Raw genomic sequence first — 18,325 nt, 5'->3', positions numbered from 1 at the left:
GCAGGGCACCTAAGCCCTCATGCCGCAACTAAGACCTGATGCGGTTAAATAAATACATTTTTTTAAATAAAGAAGGAATGGTATATATGCATAATGGAATACTACTCAGCCATAAAAAAGAATGAAATAATGCCATTTGCCGCAACGTGAATGGACCTAGAGATTATCATGCTAACTGAAGTAAGTTAAACAGAGAAAGACACATACCACATGATACCACTTGTATGTAGGATCTAAAATATGACACAAGTAAACTTATTTATGAAACAGAAACAGATTAACAGACATAGGAAATAAGCTTCCGATTACCAAAGGGGGAAGAGGTTTGGGGGGAGGGACAAACGAGGAGTTTGGGATCAGCAGATACAAACTGCTAAACGTAAAATAGATCAACAGCAAGGTCCTAGTGTATAGCGCAGAGAACTACATTCAGTATCTTTTAATAAACCACAATGAAAACCATACAATGTGTAACTGAATCACTTTGCTGTACATTAGAAACTAATACATTATAAATCAACTATACTTAAAAAAAAAGAAGTGATGGCCCTTCACATTTTCTCATCCAGAAATTTAAGAGAACTATTTCTCTTTACCCCTCATCCAGTTTACTTCTGTTAATACATATTTTGGATTCACGGTATCAAGAAAATCCTGAGTCTTGAAGATAAGAGATAATATGACTTTGTTCAATAAGTCAGAGATAATGGAAGAACTTTTTATTTTTTCGAGTTCTACACAAAAACTAGTTAACTTGGCAACACGAGGCAACATATTGATAGACTACAGGGTGTTAAAATGTGGTATATTAACACATTTTAGGGTATATGTTAAGTCTAATAAAAGATTTTAAACATACCAAAGATAACCTTTAAAAATGAAATTTTGTTGATGAAATATTGATTGAATCCCTGAAGTATTTATCTCTAAAGTCCTTTTAAGCTTTAAAATGGAGTGAGTCTGTGGTGCATTTTCCCTTAAAATTTCACAGCTTCCTCCCAAGCCTCTCTCTCCACTGTGTACTTGGCTATAGATCCCTTTTGTGTTATTGAGGGACTCTGCATTGATATTTCAGTATATATTGGAGTAGGAAAAAAGGAACATTCCCTAAACTTCTACATCATTTGTGAACACTGTGTATAAACATATTTATATACTTTTCATAAAGTTCTCTGAAAAAGCATTATGTTAATATAGATCACATTTCATCATTTACCTGGAAAGTCAATTTTATATGTTTATGTCCCCTCTCACCATAGTACCAAGACACTCAGAACACCTGAAGCTCAGTGTATTTATCTAAGCAAAACAAAAAGGTGTCTCCTGAGGCCTTCTCTTTTCCCAAGCTATCATGTAATGCACACTGATTATATAATTTATAATTTTCTTTCATGAGGATCTAACATTACTAGTTCATTTGGAAATAGAACACAATTTTTCTGTTCTAAAAAGTAGACATTTTTGTTTTGAAAAGTCTTTGACATGTGTGCAAGCTGTTGTAAATACATGACTTTAAAGAAAGAGTTTTATTCATTTTAGTGCTGTTATTGTGCTTCATTTCTCTGTGAAAGAATATGTAATAGACAAACATTCACAGGTGCTTCTGTTTGATGTGGTTAAAGTTAAACACCCAAGGAAGACGGGTGTCTGATAACAGAGCAGTGGGTGTTTCTTTCAGCTCCTACTTAAACTCTTTTGATTCTTCTTCACTATTTTAACAGGTCATTTTTTTTTTCCACCCTGGTAGTTTACATCTACTGATAGAGGAAGAAAGAGAAGAAAACAAATGATCTGTTGAGCACTTGCCATGCGCCATCCCGCTGCTGGATTATGTTACATACATTAGGGTAGATAGGAGCTTCTTTTCAGGATGTGAACTCCAAAGTTCATATCTGTATGACAGATACACAGAAAACCCGAACACCTTACATGTACAATCAAGTCCTTTAAACCCGGTTCAGCTTAAGGAGCTGCCTGTTAGTTTCCGTTTTCCCCTGAACAATGAAGGCCTAAATAGTTTTAAACTTCTAAATATTATGATCAAGTCTGTTTCTTGATTCCAGTCCAGTTTTCACAGATGGCTTTTGATTTTATCAGTGTAGTGAAAGTCGCTCAGTCGTGTCCAACTCTTTGCGACCCCATGAACTATACAGCCCATGGAATTCTCCAGGCCAGAATACTGGAGTGGGTAGCTGGGCCCTTTTCCAGGAGGTTGTCGTAACCCAGGTTTCCTGCATTGCAGGCGGATTCTTTACCAGCTGAGCCACCAGGAAAGCCCTTCAGTGTAAATATATGCCAAATTATTAATTTAGTTTTAGATATCCAATCATATAATACTCTATCACCATATGTATCCTTTCACTTCACTTCAGTTGCTCTCCATGTCCGACTCTTTGTGACCCCATGAATTGCAGCACACCAGGCCTCCCTGTCCATCACCAATTCCCAGAGTTCACTCAAACTCCTGTCCATTGAGTCGGTGATGCCATCCAGCCATCTCATCCTCTGTCGTCCCCTTCTCCTCCTGCCCTCAATCCTTCCCAGCATCAGAGTCTTTTCCAATGAGTCAACTCTTTGCATAAGGTGGCCAAAGTACTGGAGTTTCAGCTTTAGCATCATTCCTTCCAAAGAACACCCAGGACTGATCTCCTTTAGAATGGACTGGTTGGATCTCCTTGCAGTCCAAGGGACTCTCAAGAGTCTTCTCCAACACCACAGCTCAAAAGCATCAATTCTTTGGCACTCAGCTTTCTTCACAGTCCAACTCTCACATCCATGCATGACTACTGGAAAAACCATAGCCTTGACTAGACGGACCTTTGTTGGCAAAGTAATGTCTCTGCTTTTGAATTAGGATCCTTCATTTATCAGAAGGCGTTGAACTTTGCATTTAAATAGCCATTATAGAATTTTTCCCCATCATAACTAGAGCAGATGTATTTTTACAGTCTATTAAAATTATTCTTAATCATTTCCCTTTGATTGGAATTATATTTCTGATTCAGAATGAGAATGTATACATAAGTATATTCATTTTCATTTTTAACTAGAGTAAGTGATGTTTCATCCCATAATCTTAATGAAGTGTAGAATGCTTCATTTGTAAGCACAAGTTCTCGAAGTCTCAGTTCAATAATTTTAAAGTTAGAAGTGAACTTTTAATACATCAACTGGTCTTGTACCTGTTTTACAGGTAATGAAGCTTGAGAGCAAGAGAAGTAAAATGGGTTAGGGGTGTGTCTGAAGTGAACTATCAGTTAAAATAATGAATCTGATTATTTTTTGGTTTTGACATATCAAGAGAACTAAAAAAAAAAAACCAGGAAAAAGAACAGTAAAAGTTAAAATTATTTTTAAACTAACTAGTTTATCATTTTTGAAGTGCCAGTTTCGGCAACTAGGTAACATGAATAGTTGCATGAGCCCATTCCTTTGCCTACTAGTGAATCTAGAATTCAGTCTGAGCAGACTTGTGCAGAGTAGCTAACATGGAGTGATACTACTTGAAGGAGGTTTATTTCTCCCTACCCTGTCCATGGGCAGAATGTCTCCTTAGCTGTGCCTTTCCTGTTGGAGATTAGGGTCAAGATGAGCCAAAGACCCAATTAAATGGCTTTCTTCCTGACTGTACTGGGTGGCTAAATGTGCTACTGTTCAGAAATTTCATTTGCTGGTCTCAGAGGGCACTGACTTTGTCTAGGGAATCTACCTCAAGTAAAAGTGAAAATTAAAGGGAGAAGGGCTGCTACCTACCAGTGGGGTGATTCGGTAGTTTTCACAGTGCTGATGGAATAAATTTTTTGTCACAAGGCTACAAATAGATGTCCTTGGTTATCATTGCAAAGAAGACAATTTCTTGACCAAATAACGAATTAAGTTTCTCAAGGTTCTGATTTCTCCTTTCCTCACTCACAAGAATTCTTTCAGTGATAGAACTTATAAGATCCTCGTATTCCTCTTAGTTTCTTGGAGGCTTCAGGACCAGGAGGTGTTGGGCCCCTTAAGCAGAACAGAACTTCTGAGCACTAGTCCACACATTAATCCTCCGCACAATGAAGCCTGGGAAGATGAATAGTAGATCCCGCCAGACGGCTTAGGCTGCACGTGTGGGTTTGCTGCTGGTGTTACAGCATCCTGCCTGTGAGTTCACGTCACCGCAGATCACAGCAGCCACGGCACAGGAACAATTGCTACTGGACCCAGAGTAGACTCATTCCCTATAAAGTATATTATGTTTAAGCATTTCACATGCAGTATCTGAATCTTGCTGCTTCATTCCCTCTCAGCTACCACCTCCAACGTGACTGCCCGGGTTAGAGTGGAAGCAAAACTCCAGTGTCCGGGAGCTTCCAGTTTGGAAGCAGGTCTTTTAAGTACGCCCTTCGTGCTTTATGTGTTCCCATCCTTCCAAACTGGCCCAGAGCTTGATGGGACTAGTAAGGCTCGCAGTAAGAGTATAGACTCCACGGGTGAGGCCAGACTTGTTTTCTTTTCTATCTAAGTGCCTGTATTTTGTGCAACCTATTAAGTACCTACTAAGTAACAATGAATGTATTGCATACTATAAATGAGTTATTAAATTTTAAAAATCTCAATCCCAGTTTCCCAACTACTTGGATTCTTTCCTTTTCTTGTCTCAAATGGTTGTGCAAAGAGTACAGTATTGAAAATTGATGGAAAAATGTGCGCTATACTGTCAACACAGAACCAACTACAGAAGGCGGTAATATACCTTGGGTTGTTATGGTTAGTTGCCAGGGTAGGCCGGGAGGTGGAACAGGGAGAGGGTTTCAGGAAAACCATGCCTACAGGCCTAATTCAAAGTATAGATAACAGTAAATAAATACAGAAAGAATGAAGGGATGGAGCCAAAGCAAAAACAATACCCAGTTGTGGATGTGACTGGTGATAGAAGCAAGATCCGATGCTGTAAAGAGCAATATTGCATAGGAACCTGGAATGTCAGGTCCATGAATCAAGGTAAATTGGAAGTGGTCAAACAAGAGATGGCAAGGGTGAACATCGACATTCTAGGAATCAGCGAACTAAAATGGATTGGAATGGGTGAATTTAACTCAGATGACCATTATATCTACTACTGCGGGCAGGAATCCCTCAGAAGAAATGGAGTAGCCATCATGGTCAACAAAAGAGTCCAAAATGCAGTACTTGGATGCAGTCTCAAAAACGACAGAATGATCTCTGTTCGTCTCCAAGGCAAAGCATTCAATATCACAGTTATCCAAGTTTATGCCCCAACCAGTAATGCTGAAGAAGCTGAAGTTGAACGGTTTTATGAAGACCTACAAGACATTTTAGTACTAACACCCAAAAAAGATGTCCTTTTCATTCTAGGGGACTGGAATGCAAAAGTAGGAAGTCAAGAAACACCTGGAGTAACAGGCAAATTTGGCCTTGGAATGCGGTATGAAGCAGGGCAAAGGCTAATAGAGTTTTGCCAAGAAAATGCACTGGTCATAGCAAACGCCCTCTTCCAACAACACAAGAGAAGACTTTACACACGGACATCACCAGATGGTCAACACTGAAATCAGATTGATTATATTCTTTGCAGCCAAAGGTGGAGAAGCTCTATACAGTCAACAAAAACAAGACCAGGAGCTGACTGTGGCTCAGATCATGAACTCCTTATTGCCAAATTCAGACTTAAATTGAAGAAAGTAGGGAAAACCACTAGACCATTCAGGTATGACCTAAATCAAATCCCTTATGATTACACAGTGGAAGTGAGAAATAGATTTAAGGGCCTAGATCTGATAGATAGAGTGCCTGATGAACTATGGAATGAAATTCGTGACATTGTACAGGAGACAGGGATCAAGACCATCCCCATGGAAAAGAAATGCAAAAAAGCAAAAATGGCCATCTGGGGAGGCCTTACAAATAGCTGTGAAAAGAAGAGAGGCGAAAAGCAAAGGAGAAAAGGAAAGATATAGGCATCTAAATGCAGAGCTCCAAAGAATAGCAAGAAGAGATAAGAAAGCCTTCTTCAGCGATCAGTGCAAAGAAATAGAGGAAAAGAACAGATTGGGAAAGACTAGAGATCTCTTCAAGAAAATTAGGTACCAAGGGAACATTTCATGCCAAGATGGGCTCGATAAAGGACAGAAATGGTCTGGACCTAACAGAAGCAGAAGATATTAAGAAGAGGTGGCAAGAATACACAGAAGAACTGTACAAAAAAGATCTTCATGACCCAGATAGTAATGATGATGTGATCACTAATCTAGAACCAGACATCTTGGAATGTGAAGTCAAGTGGGCCTTAGAACGCATCACTATGAACAAAGCTAGTGGAGGTGATGGAATTCCAGTTGAGCTGTTTCAAATCCTGAAAGATGATGCTGTGAAAGTGCTGCACTCAATATGCCAGCAAATTTGGAAAACTCAGCAGTGGCCACAGGACTGGAAAAGGTCAGTTTTCATTCCAATTCCAAAGAAAGGCAATGCCAAAGAATGCTCAAACTACCACACAATTGCACTCGTCTCACATGCTAGGAAAGTAATGCTCAAAATTCTCCAAGCCAGGCTTCAGGAATACGTGAACCATGAACTTCCAGATGTTCAAGCTGGTTTTAGAAAAGGCAGAGGAACCAGAGATCAAATTGCCAACATCTGCTGGATCATGGAAAAAGCAAGAAAGTTCCAGAAAAACATCTATTTCTGCTTTATTGACTATGCCAAAGCCTTTGACTGTGTGGATCACAATAAACTGTGGAAAATTCAGAGAGAGATGGGAATACCAGACCACTTGACCTGCCTCTTGAGAAATCTGTATGCAGGTCAGGAAGCAACAGTTAGAACTGGACATGGAACAACAGACTGGTTCCAAATAGGAAAAGGAGTACGTCAAGGCTGTATATTGTTGCCCTGCTTATTTAACTTCTATGCAGAGTACATCATGAGAAACGCTGGAGTGGATGAAACACAAGCTGGAATCAAGATTGCCAGGAGAAATATCAATAACCTCAGATATGCAGATGACATCACCCTTATGGCAGAAAGTGAAGAGGAACTAAAAAGCCTCTTGATGAAAGTGAAAAAGGAGAGCGAAAAAGTTGGCCTAAAGCTCACATTCAGAAAATGAAGATCATGGCATCCGGTCCCATCACTTCATGGGAAATTGATGGGGAAACAGTGTCAGACTTTATTTTTTTGGGCTCCAAAATCACTGCAGATGGTGACTGCAGCCATGAAATTAAAAGACGCTTACTCCTTGGAAGAAAAGTTATGACCAACCCAGATAGCATATTCAAAAGCAGACATTACTTTGCTGACTAAGGTCCGTCTAGTCAAGGCTATGGTTTTTCCTGTGGTCATGTATGGATGTGAGAGTTGGACTGTGAAGAAGGCTGAGTGCTGAAGAATTGATGCTTTTCAACTGTGATGTTGGAGAAGACTCTTGAGAGTCCCTTGGACTGCAAGGAGATCCAACCAGTCCATTCTGAAGCACATCAACCCTGGGATTTCTTTGGAAGGAATGATGCTAAAGCTGAAACTTCAGTACTTTGGCCACCTCATGCAAAGAGTTGACTCATTGGAAAAGACTCTGATGCTGGGAGGTATTGGGGGCAGGAGGAGAAGGGGACGACAGAGGATGAGATGGCTGGATGGCATCACGGACTCGATGGACATGAGTCTGAGTGAACTCCGGGAGATGGTGATGGACAGGGAGGCCTGGCGTGCTACGATTCATGGGGTTGCAAAGAGTCAGACACGACTGAGCGACTGAACTGAACTGAAAACATAAGAGCTCAGCTCTAAAAGCCCTGAAGCCAGGAGGCTTGCAGAGTAAGCCCAGACGCGGACCCACTGAGGAGACTCGTAATTCTGTCTGTAGCTGTGTCCTCAGCTGCTGTTAATAACAGATTATTATTATTTCTCAGAAGACCGATAATACATCTCATGATATATTTTTACTCATTTTATGCACATATACTCTACTAGATATATATTTAATTTTTTATGAAAAGAAAAAGTGAAAAGTTATTAGAATATTATATACTGGCATTGAGGCTTTCAGATATGCTTTCATATGTGGCATGGAGAAAAGGTTTGTTCAGCTTCAAAAAAGGAAGGAAAGTTAGTGAAGCTGTTTGTCTTTAACTTTGCTGAATGTGACTTGTCTAGAATGATTCAAATGTTTTTGAAGCTTGTACTGTTATGTACTAGGATAATGTAGCAATTGTATAGTTACTTAACACAATTCAAACCAGGATCGTACATTTGAAATTAATCTGCTGCATTCTTACATTTCCTTATATGCAGCTTACTCTGTTTAGCTCAGTTTTCTGTATATATGTGTGTGTTTTGTTTGTTTGCTTGTTTGTTTTGTTGCTCGCCTGGTCCCAACGTATCGAGAAGTAGATAACAACAAAGAAACTTGGAAGCGTTAGAAGTTGTGGTCAGCCAAAGTTCCGGCTCCTGGCAGCACTGGCTGGAACGAAATGGGTGGGAGTGAGTGGTGGACGGAGCTCAGAGATCCCCGGTGCAGAAGAGGAGGCAGGGGAGAAGGGAGAGGCAGCAGAGGGCGAGAGGCAAAGGAGATGAGGGCAGGGGTTTTGCAGAGTGACCTCTGATTTTTCCAGTCTGGTTATTGTGGAAAAGAGGCTGTACTGTGAGAAACGAGGAGATGTCCTTAATACTGCATTCTGTGGTGTGATAGTGTGTTCCCAGGACTTCTGTCCATGGGTTTACCAAGGAAGTGGCACCGCCCGTTACCACGGAGCCCCTTGCAGTTTTCCTAAAGTCCTGTGATTACAGGAAATTCAGAAGCAATTCTAATTACTAACAGTATGCTAACAGTGAGAAGTGGATCTGGGAGTGGGATTTTGGCTGCCATGACCTCTGTCCCTTTGAAAGAGAAGCCATGTGAACAGCTACTAGCTAGACTATCAACCAAATAACCCTTGTGGATACTGTCACAGCTAACCTGTTGAGAAAGTGGTACATCAAAACCAGCACACGCAGCTAACCTGTTGAGAAAGTGATACATCAAAACCATCACACCCTACTGACTTTAGTGATAAAATCAGCACTGCTTAAAACAAACAAACAAAAAACAACAACAAAAAGAGGAGATGGACCTAAAATGGTCCCTTCCTCTCAATTTATTACAGCCCATGAGGGAGAGAGAAACCCAAATTGTCTCTAAGCAAAGCTCGTTTAGAGTGCAAAGCAATGTTGAATAACACTTTACAGTTTTACAGAAAGCTTTCACATTTCTTACTTCCTCATTTGACAAAGGTGATGAATGATGGGAATGGTAAAGCAAAAGGAAAAGAATGTTTAACACTCAGTTCAGTTCAGTCGCTCAGTCGTGTCCGACTCTTTGCGACCCCATGAATTGCAGCACGCCAGGCCTCCCTCTCCATCACCAACTCCGGGAGTTCACTCAGACTCACGACCACCGAGTCGGTGATGCCATCCAGCCATCTCATCCTGTGTCATCCCCTTCTCCTCCTGCCCCCAATCCCTCCCAGCATCAGAGTGTTTAGCACTAGCATTACTTGGTTGAAAAACCCACTTCTAGGGCTTAATAGATTAACAGACTTCCATCTGAAAACACTGTCTTTCAAACAGTTCAGGTGTGTCATCTCCGCTCCCCAGATTTGGGCCCCTCTGTTTCGAGTATGTCAGCTGGGAAAATGGGCAGGTCACTCCCCTTGAAGCTACTGCTGCTTATCACCCTGCAGGTCTGTTGGTGACCTTTGCTGTGTGAGCACTGTGCTGATCCTTTCTGGTTACGCCCATTACAGATAAGATAAAGCTCAGCAGGTGCTCCCAGCCATCTTTCACAAGTGCCCCTGTATGGGTCTGTGACTTTCAAGGCAAGGCCCACTCAGTGGACAGAGGAAATAGGTCTTTTGTGTATACAAGCCCATCCTTGCTCTTATGAAACTAAGATAATATTAGCAAAATGAACCTAAGTACATATTTAAACTTATTTCCATGAGTTTTTCTTGAAAGAATGCTCTCCACTTCCAGCTTTGGTGGGATACCTTGCCTCAGATAGACAGCTTTGTCTACAACAAAGCTGCTAATAAAGGAATTATTTTGTTTACGTATGGACCATGTGTAAAAAGGTTTAAATTCTTTGAGTCATATGTAACAGATTAAAACCCAAGTCAGACTGCCTTAAAACCCCCTAAAAAGAGATTTTGTTGGTTCGTGTACCAGGAATAGGTTTTCATAAGCCCGGGTTCAGACAGCAGACTGTCTGTGGGTTTGCCAAGGAAGTGGCAGCGCCTGTTTCTCACTTTCTCACCACTAGTGTTTCTCACTCTCCATTTCTTAGCTCCCTTGTAACAGCCTCTCCTCTCCTCATTCCAGAGCTCCATGCTTTCAGGTCCAAGTCCAGAGGGGAAGAACCTGGAGGTGACTCTCTTCTAGAAGGTGAAGCAAAGATCTCATTGCATGTAACCTACTCTGAATGGGTCATGTTCTTACCATGAATCAATACCTGTTCACTAATTGGGTTACATCTAGACCAATCAGATTGATGTTGGAAAGCAGAGACATTGAATAATGTCCCCTGAACAGAGAAGAAACTTGAAGATCAAAACACTAAGCAGGCAACTCCTTAAAGTACAGTTGTGAAGTGTTTATTGTGGGTAACTTACGTACAGGTGGGAGGGATCAGGAGATGATCCAGAAGCGTTCACAGCGGTACTGCGTGCCTCTGCAGAGGGTAAGGAGGACTTGAAGGGGCCAAAGCTAAGAACAGAACCTGACTACTAGGGAGAAGCCTGGTTGGGCCGCGCTGATGGAACTCCCCGCCCTTCCCTGGGGGTCTCACGACCATTTACCATACCTCAGCAAAAGGCATTCTTCCAGCTTTCACATCAGTTGAAAGCAAGGGTAAGGCAAGATGTTAGGGAGTTTATCTGGCTTGGGCACATTCCTTGAGTGAGTGAGTGGTAGTTGCTCAGTCCTGACTCTCTGCAACCCCCTGAAGCCTGCCAGACTCTTCTGTCCATGGAATTCTCCAGGCAAGAATACTGGAGTGGGTTGATGGGCACATTCCTCAGGAGCAGACTAAGGTGTGGTCGTGCAGAAAGGGGAGGGGATGGACTGCAGACCTAAGATGGAGCTGACAAGAGGCAGGCAGTGTGATTCAGCGACACAGTTGAGAGCAATTTCACCAGAAGCACCTGGGCCAAGTGTGACAGGAAAGGATCGTCCTCCAGGGGCAAATTAGTGTGGGATCACCACTAGAAAGATAAATGAGTCCTAGTTATTAGAAACCCCAGATATCTATGCAAATGGGTAACTGTGTAAACATTTGTACTGCTTAGAATTATGAGCAGAGCTCTCGGACTTACAGCGTGTCTATCTGAAACTGCCTGGCCGAGGTCACACAGACGCATATTGGTGCTATCCCTGGAATAAGATTTAATTAGCTGAGTGACTTACAGGTCATATAGCCAGTCTCCAAGAAAGGACTCTCTGAGACTGGCAGGGAGCTTAAAGAAGCCAGTTTTAGAATCATTGATTCAGATGGGCAGAGCCGAAAGGGACCCCGTGGGTCATCTCCTCTCACCTCTCAGAGGAGATGGAAGTCTAGAGAAGCCATATAACTTGTTTGAGGTCACAACCAAGTTTGTGTGACCTAGAAAACTGATCACCCATCTTCCAGCCTAACAATGTCTTCAGTAATAAATATGACAATAACAGCAGCTAGTATTATTGTTTGCTGTGTATTAGGCAGTAGCCACGCATTTCACATGCGATGTCTCATTTAATCTTCACAACTACTTTACCCTCAGTTTATTGGAAATGGAGGCACAGAGGGACTTTGTTTAACTACCTTCAGAACCGTCAGTTATCCTTTTTTTGCCTTGGTACTTTAGACTGCAAACAGGCTTCTTTCTTCCCAGATGGGTCAGAGCTGATTTACAGCTTTCTCTTGGGTATAGAAAATGGAGTGAGTGAAGAATGACCTGGCAAGAAAACCCGTTATGTGTGCTAATACACTTGACCAGGGTCTAAGGTTTGTAATAAGTAAATTTAAATCTTATTGTTTCAAAAGGCAGTTTCTAATTTGTTGACACTTCTTTAAACAGGAACTTCCAAAGAATCAATGCAAAGCATCCCACATTATCTTCAAATAAAAGAAATACTGTTAAGCAGCGATCAAGAATTCCTCCCATGCGATATAATGGATGAGCATTGGAAGTTCTATGCGGAGTGTGAGGAGCTAACATTCTAAAGCCTTGCTTTTAAATAACTTATTTGGTATTTGTTCATGTTATTAGTCAGTGTTCATATTTCATCTTGTTTGGACTGGTGAACCTATTTAACACACACTTTATGAGCTGCTGCTTAAGATGTGTAAGTATAATGTCTATATAAGAAAACATGTAACTCTTCAGCTATTATAGTAAGATTAATACTTTTTGCAATTAAAGACATTTTTGACAGAAACAATATTGACTCTCTGGCTTTCTTTTTACTATCACAGACTTTTAATCTTTAAATCAACACCTCACTTTTGCATAAATAACAGTTGTTCTTTATGGGAAGTAAGGATACAACTAGGAGTGATAATTGGTCTTAAAAAATCCCTGGTAAAGTGAATCTACTTCAAAAAAGAACTTAAAACCTTACTACCTACCCCCCATTTACTTTGGAATTTATATTGAAATCAAAATGTAGAATTATGAAAGAGGTTTATCATAAGTTTCATAAAATTTAGTGTCGATGGAATTATAGCTGTGCTGTCTTACAATAAACAATGATTTGGGGGCTGATTATTTTAAGTAGGGTGTATATTTTACCTGTAAAGTTTGCTACATTGCCATGAAGTTATTTTTAAAGGATTATATTCAAGAGTTTTATAAGTTTTCTAAAAAACAAGTGTCCTAATAGCTGTCTTTGATAGCCATCTTATTCTTATCTGTAATTACCCCAGATTCCCAAATATGCTTTTTAACTCTGTGGCCTAATTCTATCCTTTCTCATTTTTTGGGTAGCGATGTCAAACTGCAATAAAGATTACTCTAGGGACAGGGGAGCCTGGGGGCTGCCGTCTGTGGGGTCGCACAGAGTTGGACATGACTGCGGCGAGTTAGCAGCAGCAGCAGCAGCAGCAGCAGCAAGTGCTAGGATTTGGTGGGGATGCAGGGGAGCCATAATGTGTTGCTTCCTGATATTTTCTTATTTTAAATGTACAGCATCTTAAATATCTTTAGAACACACAGTGACCTGGTCAGCAGTTGCCCGTGGAGAGAATTATGGGATTGGAGAGCTACAGGGAAAGAAGGACTTCTAACTACATGCACCCTTTGGCAACTTTGGTACTGTGTTGATTCTTTCTATTCAGATAAAAATTTGAAATATCTGAAAAGAAAGCAGCTGAAAAGTTTTACCTATTAATAAAAGTGTAAAGACAGATCATTTTACTTTTCCTTCCTTTGAGAGTCAATTGAAAATGTTCAGGATAAAGTGACCCTAACATGTTGTAATGTGTGAGACCTGACAAGAATTATTCCATTATCATTTTCTTAGACTACCCTATTTTTCTAATTTTTGAATAGCCTACCTTATTTGGTGATGTGATTGGCTTTCATTCCTTAAGGAGATATTTAAAACATGGGCCATCTGGGAATATATGTACTTACATGGGAAATTGTATATATAAGTAACTAAAAAAAATGCAGATTGTTAGACAGTATTTAGTATAACTCCTGATTATGTTAAATAAAAATTATATGCCTTGAGTGCATGTGTAATATGTAAAGCCATATATTTATATTTATCTGTATTTTATATATGGTATATATACTTTATAAGCTGTGAAATGTGTATTTGTATGCATAAGTATGTGTATGATGTTAGAAATGTCCAGTAAAAGGTCTGGAATGTTACAAATAAAACTGTAGTGCCTATCCCTGAGGAAACTGGACTGGGGAAGGTAGAAAGATGTTTTGCAGCTTATATTCAACATTTTAAAAATAAAAAAGCCAAAAAAAAAATTTAAAAAGCCAAACATTTCTTTTGTAATTTAAAAATAGTTTTAAAAAAATAACTTAAAAGCAGGTCTTTTGTTTATTAGTGATTACAGTTTATAAAAGTCATATGTTCTCAGTTCAGTTCAGTCGCTCAGTCGTGTCCGACTCTCTATGAGCCCATGGACTGCAGCACAGCAGGCTTCCTTGTCCGTCACCAACTAACTCCCGGAGCTTACTCAAACTCATGTCCATCGAGTTGGTGATGCCATCCAACCATTTCATCCTCTGTCATCCCCTTCTCCTCCTGCCTTCAATCTTTCCCAGCATTAGGGTGTTTTCCAATGAGTCAGCTCTTCGCATCAGGTGGCCAAAGTATTGGAGTTTCAGCTTCAGCATCAGTCCTTCCAATGAACACCCAGGACTGATCTCCTTCAGAATGGACTGGTTGGATCTCCTTGCAGTCCACGGGACTCTCAAGAGGCTTCTCCAACACCACAGTTCAAAAGCATCAATTCTTCCAATCTTGCAATTCTGAGTTTTCATTTTAGTAATCAAATTCTTAAACTTAATTTTCTAAGCCCATTTAACATTAAATATACCAACTGGTAACTGACATAACACCTGGTAGAGGCATATGAGTATTGCCCAAACTAAACCCAAGGGTCTACTTCAAGCCAGACTCGGGTCCAGAGAGCTACCTTACCCCAGATCTTCCCTCTGAGATGACTGGGCAGTTTGGAGTGATGGCAAGACATTTTGTCTATTCTGGGTTCTAAATGAAAGGCTTTTAGACCCTAAAAAGTTAGTTTAACTTCTAGACATTGAACTATTATAAGAGACCTCCAAGAATATCCAATTATACAATCCCTGATATTTATATCCTTTCAATAAAATTAACTTCCTGAACACTTCCAGGATACTTCATACCCAACAAGGAAGCCGTTCAGACAGGTACTCCTAAGTATTAGAGAGCTGGAACCCCAATCACCCGAATTGGACTCAGAATCCTGTTATGACAAAATAACACTTTCTTTTAAGACTTGAATTACAGATTAGCTTCCACTGGCCTGATAGCTGGCAGTGTCCAAGTATACATCTTGTCCTTTTCTCTTACACTTCTCTTTCATTCAGTCCCTTCAAGTTCCCTTCCTGAGTTCAGTCCTTTATCAGGACTAGACTACGTGCAACCTCATCCCATTTCTCTCACCCCAGTTCTTTGCCTTATAAAAACCTGCAGCACACTGTGCCAAATTCTTCCTAAAGGTCTGTTTTTACTTCCTTGCTGCTGCTGCAGGAGTAAACCTCAGCCCAAGGTTTGAGGCTCCTACTCTCTGGTCCTGACATAACTTTCCAGCTTAATCTCCCAATCATCTGTAACCTTTGACTCACTCTTAAACTCCTGTTTCATCCCTTTTATGGGCTGAAATTGTGTCCTCTCAAAATTCATATGTTGAATTCCTAGCTTTCAGTCGCTCAGAATGTGACTGTATTTGGAGATAGGATCGTTAAAAGAGATGTTTAAAATAAGGCAGTTGAAGTAGGTCCTCATACAGTCTGACTGGTGTCCTTTATGAAAAATTTTTGGCTGTACTAATGGATCCCGGGGTGCATGTGAACAGGTAAAAGATCCTATAAGGACAGAGCTAAAAGGCAGCCATCTGTAAACAAAGGAGAGAGGCCTCTGAATGAATGAAAACCCCGCTGACCCTTCGATCTTAGACTTCTCCCCTCCAGAGAAATAATCTTCTGTTGTTTAGGCCGTCCGGTTTGGCAGCCCTGGCAAACTAACACAATCCCTAACTCTACCCAATATTTTGTTTACTATCAAGAATGTTCCCTCTCTCATCTGTCCATTTATGTTTTCCTTATTCTTTGAGCCCTCTCCTTATACATATCCTCCTGGGTTGCTTTCTCAGGCCAAGCACTGAATATTTGCTGCTTGGTATTAGTGTTCTTTTCATGGCTTATTTCCCTCAAGTAGCTGGAAAAACTTGTCTTCAAGTAGCTGGAAAACTTGTCGAGGTCAGCTTTATAGTTTTATACTTCATGTTTCCAATAAAATATCTCAGACACACTAGATACTCAAGAAATAAAGAGTATATTCAAGTCATAACAGAAAACCATATTCAAAATGGAAAATTTATTCTTTCATATAACAAGTCCAGAGGTAGGAATCTGGGGGTTGGTTAGCTCTTTAACTCAACAGTGTTATGACTGTTTCCATCTTTCTTCCAGCTCCCTTCAGGGTGCCAAGATGACTCTGCTGTTTCAGGCAGATGTAGATGCAGAAACAGCATCATTAGAAGAAGAAAGAAACATTCCCTCCAACACACGTCATTTGGGAAGAAACCTTCCTTGAACGCCACCACCACCACCCCAGGAAAGTTTATTTCATTAGGCAAAATTTTACCTTCTGCTGTTCCTACATCAGTCACTAGGCAGGGAAGCCGGCCACTCTTGATTGGCTGAGAAAAGTTTAAGTACATGCCCACGTGCAGAAGAGTAGTCAGGCGTACACACTCCGACTCAGCTAGTAAAAAAAAAAGGCATGTGAGTAAGGCTGGGGTGGGGTAAGAGCTAGTATTTATTGCACCTAACATATACCAAGTCATTGTTATAAGCACTTCCAATGTATTATCTCATTTAATCTTAACCACACCCTATGAGGTAGAACTATTGTCCCCATTTTACAGATGAGGAAATCAAGGTATAGGATGAAGTAAACTGGCCCAAAGTCACACTTGTACCACCAAGTGGTAGAGCTGGGATTCAAACCTGGTAATCTGGTTTCAGAACTCACGCTGTTAGGTATCATATGTTTCCTCTCTCTAAATCAAAGCTATCTGCCTAAAAAATAGACATTATGATTAAAAGTGTTGACATCTTTCTGAGTGACGGCGGCCCTACTGACTCCTGCCACCTACACATTCTGAGGAGTCAGTGTTGACTCACTTTGGTGAATGACAGGCAGGGCAGACAGATGCTCGCTGGTGGAAAATGGAATGCAAAATTCCTGCTGGAAGAGCTTCAGTACAAATCCGTTGATCCCTGCTCTTGGGCTTTCTCTTTTTCAATCTAGGAGCCCCAGGCATAAAGAAAGTAAAGTTGATTCATCCGAGATACTGCCCAAACTCAGTTTTCATGGAAAACTACCCTGTTAATTGACTGCATGTGCCCGTAAGACTTGGATTTGAAGTCTCATTGGGTTCTCAAAGACTGTGAGGGATAATAGCGCATAACCGCCACATGTGTTTTCTTTGGACGCTCTCATTTTCTATTTATTCTCATTTCATTTTTGTTGAAGCCTGCTTTGCAAAAGGAAACCAGGGATACATCTCTCTCAAACACATAAAAGCCAAGAAATGTGGAAAGTTTCTGCTTAAATGTTAATTGTAATGTTTTCATGTCCTGAATTCTTTTACCAGTTAAATAAGAAGAATGGAATTTGAAGCCATGCCAGATCAAGGATGAGATAGATAAGCATCGCTGACTCAATGGATATGAATTCGCGCAAACTCCAGGAGACAGTGAAGGACGGGGAAACCTGGTGTGCTGCAGTCCATGGGGTTGCAAAGTGTTGGGCACGACTTGGTGACTGAACAATAGATCAAGCTGCCTGTATCTTAAAGTCCCTCATATAGGCCGCATGCTGCTGCTGCTGAGAAGTCGCTTCAGTCGTGTCCGACTCTGTGCGACCCAATGGACGGCAGCCCACCAGGCTCCCCTGTCCCTGGGATTCTCCAGGCAAGAACACTGGAGTGGGTTGCCATCTCCTTCTCCAATGCATGAAAGTGAAAAGTGAAAGTGAAGTCGCTCAGTCGTGTCTGACTCTTCGCGACCCCATGGACTGCAGCCCACCAGGCTCCTCTGTCCATGGGATTCTCCAGGCAAGAGTACTGGAGTGGGGTGCCATTGCCTTCTCCGATAGGCTGCATAGTTAACTTCTAAATTCGTTGGCCATATTTGTAAGTTCATATTCTTTCATTTAGGCTTCTTTAAAGTAGGAACAGTAGGTGCAAACATTTGAAGCTGTAATGTAAGTAGTGGTACTTCTAAAGGTAAAAGCAGTTAACATTTCTGTTTTCAGCTGTTCACGACACACCTTAAAGTTCGATGATGTCTGGCCTTGTGGCTGAGATGCGAAGTTGGTTCATGTCCTTCAAAGCTGGAGGCAAGGAAATGGTGAGGCAAGTTACCCAGCTAGTGGGTGAGCCTTGCCAATCTCCTAGCATCTTCAGTTCAGCACAGCTTTTTTGGTTCTGTTCATTATTGCCTACTCATTAACTGTCGTGAAATGATTAGACAAAACAGAGACTATGTCTCTGTGTACAAATGTCCCCCAAAGAAATACT

The 18,325-nt window shown here is 40.9% G+C and overlaps 1 protein-coding gene across 1 annotated transcript in view; it reads left to right on the top strand.

Moving 5' to 3' along the window:
* The window catches only part of ANKRD31 (ankyrin repeat domain 31), a 134,182-nt gene extending 120,191 nt beyond the window's left edge, over positions 1 to 13,991 (top strand). Inside the window, exons 25-26 of the mRNA XM_069595327.1 lie at positions 10,354 to 10,416; positions 12,087 to 13,991. Coding sequence (XP_069451428.1) covers positions 10,354 to 10,416; positions 12,087 to 12,232 — 209 coding nt within the window. The 3' untranslated portion in view covers positions 12,233 to 13,991. The remainder of the gene's footprint in view (positions 1 to 10,353; positions 10,417 to 12,086) is intronic.
* The last annotated feature ends 4,334 nt before the right edge of the window (positions 13,992 to 18,325 follow it).

The sequence above is a fragment of the Ovis canadensis genome, chromosome 7, assembly GCF_042477335.2.
Source record: "Ovis canadensis isolate MfBH-ARS-UI-01 breed Bighorn chromosome 7, ARS-UI_OviCan_v2, whole genome shotgun sequence".
In the NCBI taxonomy this organism is placed as follows: domain Eukaryota; kingdom Metazoa; phylum Chordata; class Mammalia; order Artiodactyla; family Bovidae; genus Ovis; species Ovis canadensis.
Note: the sequence above shows the minus strand (reverse complement) of the source record. Positions and strands in the feature narration are given on the sequence as shown.